At 49.2% G+C, this 12,335-nt stretch overlaps 1 protein-coding gene across 1 annotated transcript; it reads left to right on the top strand.

Moving 5' to 3' along the window:
• Window positions 1-6,653: 6,653 nt before the first annotated feature.
• On the top strand, window positions 6,654-11,041 carry LOC311199396 (ankyrin repeat domain-containing protein 40-like; the record flags this gene model as incomplete). The annotated part of the gene is made up of 5 exons (XM_084273486.1): window positions 6,654-6,787; window positions 7,422-7,570; window positions 8,982-9,458; window positions 10,001-10,176; window positions 10,835-11,041. 5 exons carry the CDS (start codon window positions 6,654-6,656, stop codon window positions 10,976-10,978), a joined length of 1,080 nt encoding a protein of 359 aa, XP_084129612.1. The 3' UTR covers window positions 10,979-11,041.
• Window positions 11,042-12,335: the final 1,294 nt, after the last annotated feature.

The raw sequence follows: 12,335 nt of genomic DNA, 5'->3' as shown, positions 1-12,335 counted from the left end.
TCCTAGAGAAGAGACAGTGAAAACGGACTTGAATTCATTGTTCTTTTGTGTTTCTTCTTTTGGAATTTTACAGCTATTTCTTTTGTCTTTCTACAACACTGTAGTTATGAAGCTCCATGGGGTGGGAAATCAGACATTTCCATACGTTTCCCAATGTTTCCATAAATGAATTCCCTTTTAAAATCAAATGGCTCTGTCAACGTGGAATCGTTACCCACACAGGACCCACTCCCATCTCTGCCACTGACTTGTTCTCCGAGCCCAGACTGCTTCTTTCCCTCGGTGCCACAGCTCCCACCTCACAGAAGGGGAACACAAAGCTCACAAGTGGGTCAAGTGACATCAGTCTGCCTTGTCAGTCCCCGCTCCTTGCCACTGCCGCAGGAGTGATGTGTGAGTGTGGAGCGTGATCGCTGTGACCCCCCAGACCTGTCAGGAAAAAAATGACAAGCACAAAAATGATACCTCAGTACCTCCTGCCAGTTGTCTGTGGGCCTGAAGCTGCAGCTCACACCCAGCCCTTTCTAGCTCACACACACACAGAGACATATATATGTACTTTTTTTTGTTAGCTTTGCCCTGGCTAGAAACCTAACGCTGTTCCTGTTTCAGAACATCTATTTGGCTTGTCCTTTCCCAGGCCCTTCCTGGTTTCTTTGAGGAATTGGGCGTACCAATGGCCACAGAAAACCAGGTTAGTGCACAGTAGAGGCTTTCATAGCCACTAATCTTGATGACAAAATTATTCGAACAAACACTTCTTGTGTCACCAATATATATTATGTAAAACCTTGTGACTTTGATTATGTGTCTATAATACAGATTAGTCTGTTTGGGTGTTTGGTGCTGACCTCCAATAAGCTCCTAAAGTATTAGCAAGAATTTGCAAGTGACAGGCAGGCAGAGGTGCTGTGCTGCCTAATCCTGCTCTCGAAACTCTGACTGTGAATGTCTGAACAGTTTCTGCCGCTCTCCTTGAGGCACCAGGTTCTTTCTTTCTCTGCCCCCTCCCAACTACCTTTGTCCTTCTCTCCACTGCTCTGATGTATCACAAATGTTGGAAGATTTAGCTAACCTTATGGATTAGAGCCAGGAAGACAGCGAGAACAAATTTAGAATAGGAGGCAGAGAATGTACCAGCTGGGAGGTGATGCTGTCAATCTCCATGGAGACCTCTTTAGTTACAGCTTTGCTAATTACTCTGTTGAATTGTATAGCGTCTGGTTGAAAGCCCATCCAAGTCAATGGAGAGTTTCTAATTGACTGGCCATGTCTCAGGACCATGAAGAATGCCCAGGGTACAGCCCCTGAGTGTAACCGGGTATAATTTCCATTTGTGGCTTTCTCCTTGATGGCCAAAACACAACTAAGGAGAATCCAGACACCTTGATCAGCTCTCCTGCATGAGACCAGCTTCTTCACAAGCAAAAAGCCCTGCAGAAACAAATGGAGACCTTGTCTTAGAAAAACAGTATATACTGGCCCCGTGTCCCCCAGATGAGCCTGTGTCCTGCAAAATGAGGGACTGCAAACACAGGCAGAGAGGAATGCAGCCAGATGTCTGGAGAACACGCAAAGGCAGCCCCTTGTCTGCTCAGTCTTCTGGGTTAGGCCATCACTTAGCTCGGAGGGCCTGGGATCACTCCGAGGATCATACCCGCAGCCCCAACACAAGCAACAGCAACCCTCAGGGGGATAAGTTTGGATCCACAGCACTGCAGCTCAGGCTTGTCATTACTTGAAGCCAAACTGGCTTTAGGCACTAATCCACTGAACAATTTCCAGTTGTTATCAAAATCTATTGGACTTCTTAACCACAAGTCCCTGAGCTGATGTACCACCCCCCTCAGGTACCAGTTCTCTGACTTGTTTGTTCAGAAATTATTTGTCCTACAAAAAGGTGAGTTAAATTAACAGATGAACGAAATCAGATGCACACCATGCCTGATTTCTAAAGGGACTTGGCTGCCTGAGCAGATCCCTCCCCTGCAGATAACCGTTCCCCAAATATCAACACCAACTTCCAACCCCCCCATCATATTTCACTCCATGCTGCAGGCTGTGTCACTGTGTGTGTCTGTGTGTGCTCACACCGCCAGAAAAACCTCTCTTAGGCACTCAGCTTCCCCTTTGAGCCCCTGTGGGATGCTCAGCAAGGCAGAAAGATCCACGAGGATAGCTGGTTGCACCGCGATTCAGGGATGCTCCAGGTGGCCAAGACCTGTCCTAAGTCCCAGCCCTCTGTACTACTGTCAGCGTTGCTGCTCTGCGACTTGGTGAAAAGAGATGTGATTTAAGGCCAGAAGAAAGGTGATCTGTGAGTTCCCTGCAACTCTGCGACTCACTGGAAGTATTTACTTCTCCCTGTGAAAGAAGGGCCCTAGCCCCCCTGCCTCAGGTGCTTATCTTCCTGACAGCTGGAAGTTGCCAGGTTCAAAGCTCGGTACCTCTGGCTCATTTGACAGGAGGTAGAGTACAATAGGTATCTCCAGAGGATGACTCGTCTATGCTATTCTTAGCTACCTGGCCCAGGATGGGATGGGATGGGATGAATCAGCCTCTGTGCTGCTTGTTTCTTCCCATGGGCACGAAGCGAGCATCGGGTGACACAGGCTCAGACTTGATAACACGGAGCTTTGAGTTTCACCTAACCCACCTACAAACTTTCACAGAGGGTCTTCCATGGGGCCAGCACAAACACTGGTTTAACAGAAACCTGGCGTTGAGTTCTCCTGCTGAGACCCTCTCTTCTGCACTCAAACACTTGGTGCAAGGCCCAAAGTAAGCAGCGTAAATTAGTTTGAATCTAGGTGAATATTGGGCTCCACTTTGAATTTATTCCATCTCTATTCTTCCCCAGTCCGTCCCTTTCCCTGGGCCTTACTTACCCTGACAGCCCTAATTCTCTGTGTCTACCTGTGCACGTTAAGTATGATGGTTACAGCAGTTTCTGACTGTATCATCTCACAGCCTCACGCAAGCGAAGGGCTGGTTGAAAGTGCCAGAAACTATTTTGGTGGTTGGGTGGGGACTGGGTGTTTCAGGTATGATTGCACAGCTGCACCAGTGTGTGACTGGGAGCTAAGCCTTTAAAAAGATGTTTAATTGTCAATGACTGAGAACTCTGTTAAAGGAGCTGGGAAATGAAACCTTTGGCTCATTTGGCAGGAGGTAGAACACAACAGGTATCACCAGAGGATGAAACCTGAAATATAAAGGGAGTGAAAAACTTCATATGCCTTAAAAAAAATACTAGAAGCACAAGCAAAGCAGACAGACCATGGTTTCTCCAAAAAAGGAGAAAAGAACCAATCTGGAGGTTCAGTCACAGAAGCTTACAAAAAGACAGATATTAAAACTAAACCAATAAAATCCGGAAAACTTGCTCTGAGCACAAAGAATGGCCCCAGTCTTCCTTGTGGTTACACCAAGCAGCAGCAGGATGTTCAATGCATCACAGTGAAGGGTTGGCTGTGCTCTGCCAGGCACGTCCCAGCGCTCCCAGCAGCACCCACAGGCTGCTGGATACAGTTCCCCCTTTGAGTGGTGAACAAACTGGGAGTCCAGAGCACCTGTAAATCCCAAAGAAAATGAAATGCCCCTAACCCAGGCTCCACACACAAATGCTCTCGCTGCAGCTCAGAGCTCAGCATGGTCCTGCTGAAGGCCAAGGACATTTAGCAGAGACATTTGGGAGGCCAAAGGGACTGTTTGCTTTTCCATAGCCGGGCCATGAGCTCACAGCAGTGGGTGTGATTCCCAACGGCTTCCAAAGGCAACGGCCAGCCCTCCACCAGCACCAGGCTCTGTGCACGCTGCTCTCAGTCAGGAGATGTATTCACGCCTGCCCTGCACAGGTACAGGCACCATAGGGGCTTGCCAAGCACAGCACAAATCCAGCTTCCAGGTGGGAAAAGGACAGGAAAGAGCAGGAAGAGAACAAGTTTCCTGCCTTGTTTCGGTGTGTGCAGTGTGTGTGTGCTGATAAATGCAGAGGGGGCAACGCAATGTGAGGGGCTCTGAGGCTCCAGGCAAGGCAGGAGCAGGAAGGCTCATGGCGGCAGCGGGAGAGTTTTGAGTCAAGGGAACTCGCTGTTAATCCTCTTCTACACAGTCTTTCTTGCAGGAGGAAATCTTATGACTCCGGGGAGAAGTACGTTGTGTAACTAAGCAATGGTGAACCCGAGTTGCATTTAACGGGGCTTGGCACAAACACGAGAGAGTAGGATCCTCATCCTGAGAGAGCGTGAGAGAGACCATGTCAGTGCATCGCCTGCTGGCCTCGAGTCCTTAAAAGCCCTGGTGTGGCCTCAGGAGAGGAGCTCAAGTAGAGGGAGGAGAAAAAAAAAAGGAAAAAAAGCCCCATAATTACCCTAAAGAAATCAGCTCACTGAGCAGGGCTTCCCCGCGCTTGTTGGTGAGACATTGCATAACGTCCCTTTGCACCGCACAGGGAGGTTTGAAACCCGCAGATTAAAGCTGTACGGAGACACTATGGATGTGCCGTGGCAAATTTAAAGGCGTTTTACAATGTGGGGAGAAGTGCAAGGCCACGCTGCGCACCCCTCTCGCTGTTCCATCGTGACATCTAGTGGCACTGTGCAGTTGTACTGGTGAACGGGGCCGCGTTCCTGTTTCCAGGCCCATTCCTGTACTTGTCTCCTGAAGAGCTTTTCCCTGCCAGTTTGAGAGAGGTTGTGGATGACTTTGGAAAAAGCTAATTTGCCACTCTAGCCTATTGGATTTTTCCCAGATTTAATAAGCTGGGCTTGCTTAAAGCTTTCATGGTGTGCAAGAGTTCTTGCTGCTTAGAGCGTATTGCCACGGCCCTGTGTCTGTGTGCCTCGTCATTTGTGCTTCACAACCTTATGCCACAGATGTTGAAAACAGGCAAAAAGGGTTATGGGTTAAAAAGTGTGATCATTCAAGCTGTTTTTTATTGAAAAAGGAAGTGAAAATGAAAAGATCTAGGTCACAGCAATGACCAGTTCAAGGCTGGTCTTCAGGTCTCCTGAGGTCTAAATTGTCTAAACTGAATTGTTTGTCATACAGTTGTGTTGTGTCTTTCAGGAAGAGGTGGGCAAATCTTTTGCCCAGCTCGTGGGAGTCTGTTGCATGAGATCAACGGCGTGTGGGCTGGCCTTAAAAAAAAAAAAAACAATTAAAAATTGCCATCAAGTCACTGCATAACCTCTGTCATGTGGTTAAAAATGACACTGCTGTTTGCCCGGGTCCCTCACGAGTTCCTGAGGGCAGTTTGCTGGGATGCTCAGTGCTTGCTTACCGAAACAGAGAGGTCCAGCCTAGCAGGGCCTGTCCGGACTGATTAAAGGGAAGGTGACTGACGGCAATGCAAGTCCTAAATTAAACAGCGGATTAAAATAACACCACTGATAAGAGGAATGAGCAATATAGAATCACCTGGGTCCAACTGCAGCCTAACTCTGCCTAGCCCACCTCTAGATCATGTCCTTAAGCACAACTCTACAAGCTTCTAAATCCCTCCAGAGATGGTGACTCTTCCACCTCCCTGTTCCAATGCCTGACAACCCTTTCAGTAAAGAAATTCAGTGCAAGGCAATGGAAAAAACCAAACCCATCTTAGCAGAGATTTCCCATTCATGGCAGACCCTGAGGCCAAAATATAAACCCTGTGGTTACAAAGGGCTCCCGGCTTCACTAGCATGTGAGTGAGGGGCTAGAGCTGTGGCAGCTGGGAGTGAGGTGTGCGGGGCTGGGGGTGCCCAGGGAAACCCTGGGGAGTTTCACTCTCAGCCCAGGCAGCACCTGCCCAGCCGAGCGGCCTCAACGGCAGGAGCCAGGCACCGTCTAAGCAGGTGATGGGATGAGGAGGAATGGGCTCAAGCTGCGCCAGGGCAGGGTCAGATCAGGTATTAGGAAAAAGTCCTTCACTGAAAGGGTTATGGGGCACTGGAACAAGCTGCCCAGGGAGGGGGTTGAGTCACCCACCCAACAGACAGGTAGTGGAGGTGCTCGGGGATATGGGTTTATAAAGGACAGGTATGGTTGGACTCGCTGATCACAAGGGGCTTTTCCAACACGGTGATTCTGTGGGTGAAAAACACCATGAAAAGGGTAAAGCCGGTTGCTGTGCCTTTGCAGGGCAGGGGGCTCTGGATCACTGCGTTATCCCTCTTCCCCCGGAGCCTCCCCGGGCTTCTGCGCAGGGCTCGGGCTCTTTGCTGGGCACCTGGCGAGCTAGGGGAGACCAGCGGAGGGTTTGGTGGGTCTCCCCGTCCGGTCCCCGCAAGCCTTGAGAGCCGGGTCCCGTCCGGGCCGGTCCGCCCTCAGGACCTGCCCCGGAGAAGGGCAGCGGCCGCGGCATCCTTGCGTGGCCCGCACCCCGCCCCGGCCCCGGGCACAAGATGGCGGCGGCCGTGAGGGTGCCCGCCGGAGCCAAGGGCCGGGGCGGCGGGCGGCAGGGCGGAGAGGGCCTGGCGGTGCGGCGCTGAGCAGGCCGCCCGGCCCGCCGTCCCTTCGCCGCCTCGTGACGGGCTCCGGCCGCCCCGGCGGGGTGGGGCTGCAGCGGCGGGCGCTGCCGGGCCGAGGGCTGGGAGCCGGGGCGGGGGGGGGGGGGGGGGGGGGGCTCGGCCCTGCCTGGCATCTGCCGGCCCCGCGCCCTGGCATCGGCCATGAGCGGCGCCGCGGAGGCGCGGGAGCTGGAGGAACGGCTGCGGGAGGCGGCGGCGCTGGGGGACGTGGCGGAGGTGCGGCGGCTGCTGGGCGCGGGGGCTGACATCAACTCCCGCAACGAGATCAACGGCTGGTGAGGGGCGGCGGGGGCGGCCGGGCCGGGCGCGGCGGGGACGGGAGCCCTGCGCGGGGGCGGGGGGTACGAGCATCCTCCCCGGGCCGGTCAGGATGCCGGTGCCCCGTGGCAGGCCCTGGCGCGGCTTTACAGCCGGGCCCGGCTCCGTGCCGGGGGAGGGGGCGCTGCCTTTGCCTTGCCCGGGTGTTCGGCCGCACAGGCGTGGCAGCCCGGACCCCCACAGAGCGGCCGGGACCCTCCTCGGACGCGGGGGTAGAGCTGCTCTAAGCTCTTGTTTCTTAGTTTCCCTCCGTACAGAAAAGGAATCGCTAATCTCGGGAGGCTTTGAGATTTGCTGCTCAAGAGGATCAGGAGCGAAGGAGGCCATCCTGCCCCCACCTGTCACTGGTGCCTCAGGCCGGCTCCTGAGGCTGCTCTTGTGGGGCCGCAGCTGTTCCGCACAGCAGCGGGGGGGGGAGTCACCCCCCAGAACTGACACTAGATTCCTGACTTTAAAGGCGTGATGCAGGGCAGGAAACTTTATTCCCAGTTCTTGTCACTGGGTGCAGTTGAGGCGAATTAGGACGGGCACACGAGGAGGGAGCAGGGGTGTAAGTTTGAGGCTGACAGCACCACTCTTCCTTCTCCACAGGACCTGTTTGCACTGGGCTTGCAAGCGGAACCATGCGCCTGTGGTGTCCTGCCTGCTGGATGCGGGTGCGGATAAGCAGATCCTCACCACTAAAGGAGAGCTGGCAGCACAGTTAACTTCCAAACCAGACATCCGGAAGATTTTGGGAGGTACTGTTCCCGTGTTAGAAGTCATCTAGAATTCTTGGTCTAAAGACTAAAGCCTTTTTCATGCCTTCTTTATCTGGGGCAGCAGGTTGGCAAAGCTTTGGCTAGGACTATTGTATCTCATTAGAAGCTCCTATTTATAACTGTGATTCAGTCTTGGGGATTTCAGGTGGGAAAGCCTTTTATTCTGAGCTGTGTCATCAAGAGATGGAAGAGCTGTATGCTTTGGGAAATGTGCTGCTGTGGTCCCACCACATGCACCCAGCAGAAGCCAGCACGCAGCTGCCAATGGAGGCTGAATTTCAGTTGCACAAATTTTGCAAATCCACTGAAAACAAGTGCAGTATTTCAGAAGTTATGGCTTCTGAACATTTTGTTAGTCTGCCTTGCAGTCTGATTAATTTTTGCCCCATAATTGTGTCATCTTACACTTTGTTAGCTGTGATACTCCTTGAATACTGCTGGCACCCCTTTCCCATCAGCTGTGTAGGTGCTGTGCTCCAGCTTAAAATGTTTAAATGCTTTGCCTTTGGAAATGCTGATGTTCTGTCTTCTGCTAATTGCAGTTAAATGGCTCTCTACAGCAATATGCTTTTATATCAACAGTGCACAGTGATTGTAAATGAAGGTGCAGCTAAATTATGACTATGGTTACAGCAGTCACAATGGAAGGAACGGTGTGTTCTTTGCACGAGCAGTTGTGATTTCTTTAGGTCAAGGTGCTCATCCCTCAGGCTCAGTTCATGGCAAATGGCTCATGTTCTGTTTTGAACATCTAAACTCATCATTGCCGTATTTTTCTGTCAAGCTTTTGCTTGTTTTGTGGGGAATAGATACGTATTGCTTACGTTCTCCTGAACAGTTTTATTCTGGGAGTACAGCGCTGCTGAGCAGATCTTTCTGAACTGCTTTGACACAAGTATTTGTGTCCCATACTCCTCAGTCAGGCACGAATGCCACTCTCTGCAGTATTGCTGAGCAAGAGAGGGGTTGGGTGTTGTACCCAATACGCACTTACCTGAAGAAATACCTGGTTTGATTTGTTGGTGTGGGTCATAATAAAGCATTTGCAGCAGTGATACCCAGAGCATTGCAGAATGAGCCTTAGCGAGTCGCTACCGGTCAGTCAGTTCCTTTGGAGCCAGGGAGTAACATTGCTGGGAATGACACCTCCTTCAGCAGACTTCTCCCTGTGTAGGAATTTGTAGGTTTTTCTTTCATTTTACAGCTTCTTGCCTTCTAGGTGTTACATGCTTGTGATATATTAGCATCATCCTTTGCTTACCTCGGAATGCAATGTTTTAACACGATAGGAAAACTAATTATGTTCAAGATGAGAAAGATCTATCCAGTAACACGGTGGGGTTTTTCTCTCTCCATCCCCCTGCCCCCCATTTTTGAACTTCATTAATAGAAGAGGAAACAGAATGTCAAGGAGCGAAGGATTTGAATTTGCCGATTGTTGCAAACTACTTGTCCAACCCCCCGTTCCCCTACGTTTACGCTGAAGGGAGCATTCCAGAGGGCTTGGCAGAACCCCGGAACAAAAGCGCTTCCATCTCTTCCGCTTCCCAGTGTGAAACAAGTCCTTGTTCATCAGCAGCTCAGGTTGAAAGTGTCTGCACACCCACGTCGTGCAACAGCGAAGATGCTTTTCCTGTGCTAGACGCCACGGAACAGCCACCCACCCCGCCAGCAGCTGTTGCAGCACCCAAATGCATCGGGCCTGCGGCACCCAATGGCCCCATTTGCCAGGCGTCCCTGCCCCAGGGCCAAGCTCCGCTAGCGCCCAGACAGGCTGCACCCCTGCAAACCAACAGCTCCCCGACTGGTCCCGCACCAGCGTTTCAGCCCTTCTTCTTCACTGGAACTTTCCCATATAACATGCAAGGTAAGGCGTGTCATGTCCCGTCCTTCCATGGTGGTGTTGCTGGGTGAAAGGTGCAGTTAAAGAATCATTCCACTCTCAGACTCAGGTGCAGTAGAGGCAAAGATGTGGAATTCATTGGCTAAAACTACCCTGAACTTTTTTGTTCTGCTCCACTAAGTAAAGTAACGGTCACGCTGTATTTTAAACATGGTAATACTGCAAACTGATGGAAAGAGCAGCCCAAGGGAGGTAAGAATCCACATTTGCAGTGTAGCACCCAGCATTAAATGCATCTCTGGTAGTTTGGCAACAACTTGACTTTGTGACTGGATGGAGCGGATTTTTAACATGAGAACTGCACTTCCCATGTGTTTCTTGCTGTTGAAGCAGAAGCGTCCAGTAACTGCACAGTGTTCCTCAGGGAGGTAACAGGCACTGTAGTACAAACACCTCAATTCCAAAGACAGTGATAAATACTTCAGTGGTAGGTCTGGCTTGGATTATTTATTTTTTGAAGAGGGTGAGAGGAAAAAAAACCCTTTTAATTTTTTCTTTTCAATCAGAACTTGTGCTTAAGGTGAGAGTCCAGAACCTGAGAGACAGTGACTTCATTGAAATTGAACTGGACAGACAAGAACTGACCTATCAAGACCTGCTCAGAGTGAGTTGCTGTGAGCTGGGCGTTAATCCAGAACAAGTAGAGAAGATCAGAAAATTACCTAATACACTAGTAAGAAAGGTAAGGATTGAAATGGTATATTAATTTGACTTTGCATACAGAAGAGAAGGTGTTTCTGTAAAGCCATCTGAACACTGACTTAAGCTCACATACTCTAAAGGATACTGGACTTTCCTTAACACTTCATAATTTACTTTAAAATATTCTTGTCAAAATAGGCAGAGTAATTCAGCTCCTAAAGCACATGAAACTTGGCTTTTAAAACACTGTTTCAGCAGCAGTGTGTTAGTGTGCTTTTAATGCAAATGCCACATATACTTTGCTGTTTGCTTGCCTATAAAGAACAAATAGTAAGGGGGAAAATCCACAAGCTGGCATATGAATAATTTAAAGATATGCCATTAACAAATGAACACCCTCTTCTGTTCCAAAAATACCCGTTCTGGAGGTCTGTAAATGAAATGTACTCAGTCTCAACTCTCAGTTAAGTGACATGCACACAGTCAAATGATACTGAGGTGCCATGAAAAAACCCTCAAAGGTACTTTGAAAGGAAGAGCGTATACTGGTAGGATTTCATTTATTTATTTATTCCTATCATTGGGTGTGACCTCCCTACAAGTGCAGCTTTTCCTTCCTTTAGCTGCTCTTAGAAATATTTACAAAGACAGATCAGACAGGTAAGCAGTAACACACACTTCTGTCTGTTCTGTAACAGGACAAGGACGTTGCCAGACTTCAGGACTTCCAAGAGCTGGAGTTAGTTCTTGTGAAAAGTGACAGCTCTCCTTTCAGAAATGCTGCAGCAACTTTGACTGACAGACCGTGCTACAACAGTAGAGCATCAAAGCTGACCTACTGACTCCTTGGTGCATCTGCAGTGTGAAAACCTGGTAATTATGTGCTGCTGCCTTGGGAGGGCAGCGATTTAAGTGTGTGTAAAACCTTAAGTTATCGTTAGGGTTACTATTTTAACTAATAGTTTATCTTTTATATTTAATATCCCCTTTGCTTTTATTTTTTTACTTGATACTGTATTCAGCTAAGGGATACCTCATTTGTCTACTAAAATCACATGCTTCCAGTGTATTTCAGTGAAGATTATTGGTTGTATTTGTCAATAGAGGGCAGGGAAGACTTAATTATTGATAGGAAAAGTATGTCAAGTACCCCCAACCATTTGACCAAGTAACAGTCATGGAAAAGAAATTCAGGAAAATGAGTGTGAGTGTATATATAGAAATACATGTTTTAAACACCCTGATTAAGTTCAGTGTCAACAGGGTATGTGGCACACAACAAACAGTTGCTCTCTAAAAATGTAAAACTTGAAAATCCTTGATCTCTTGCCCCTTCACAAAGGCTTAGCAAGATGCATTCTCTTGCCTGCTGGGATAGAAATATTTACTGCTCTTACCTGACAAAAATTTTCACTGGGCTGAAGTGGAGAACAATGTCCATGTTTACATGTTTGTTACTTCCTGGTATGAGAATATTGTAACTGATGGCATGCCTCCACCTCCACAAAGAAATTCAGAAGCCTGTCTTAGCAAAGGAGCATTTAAATCACAAAGGAAATAATTAAAGTGCCCTTTCAAAAGAAAGCCTCTATGTTTCAGGAGCTAAGGAGAGGATCACACATCTCTCTGGTTTTGTTTTTTATTTTCCCAACGGTGGGAGGAGAGTCAGGTGTAACACGAAGTCAGTACTAGTAAGTCAGGTCACTTTGTTACAGCTCCCCTCACAGACCAGTTACAGGGCTGTGGTTCCTGCTCTACCAGGAGGAGAAGCACAACAGTACCCTCTTGAGGTGTCACAGGTGTAAGGAGCATACCCTACAGCATAAGCAAATAACTAACCCCTAACTTTACACAGCACACGGTGTCCTATCACTTCTATGTGGTGTCAGAAGTTTTAGCCAGATGAGTACCAGGAAGGCTGAATGCCTCCATGTGCAACTGAATTGTTTCTTGGGGAAAAAAACCCTACCCCAGACTCCAGTTAAGCTAGAGCCTGCTTAACTTGCAGTAATGAAAACATCCATGTGGGGTTTTATGAATGGCCAAAGTCATCATTACAACACACCCTGAAGTCACTTCCTTTCAGTTTGAACAAAGCAGTTAAGCTGCAGCACTGCTGGCCTATGACCAGTCTGGAGCTTTTCCTGTTAACAGGGCAGGATGCAAGGTTATACCTCAGGAGGCTTTTTCTTTCATACC

Source organism: Gallinula chloropus, assembly GCF_964237585.1.
Source record: "Gallinula chloropus genome assembly, chromosome: 20".
Taxonomy (NCBI): Eukaryota; Metazoa; Chordata; class Aves; order Gruiformes; family Rallidae; genus Gallinula; species Gallinula chloropus.
Note: the sequence above shows the minus strand (reverse complement) of the source record. Positions and strands in the feature narration are given on the sequence as shown.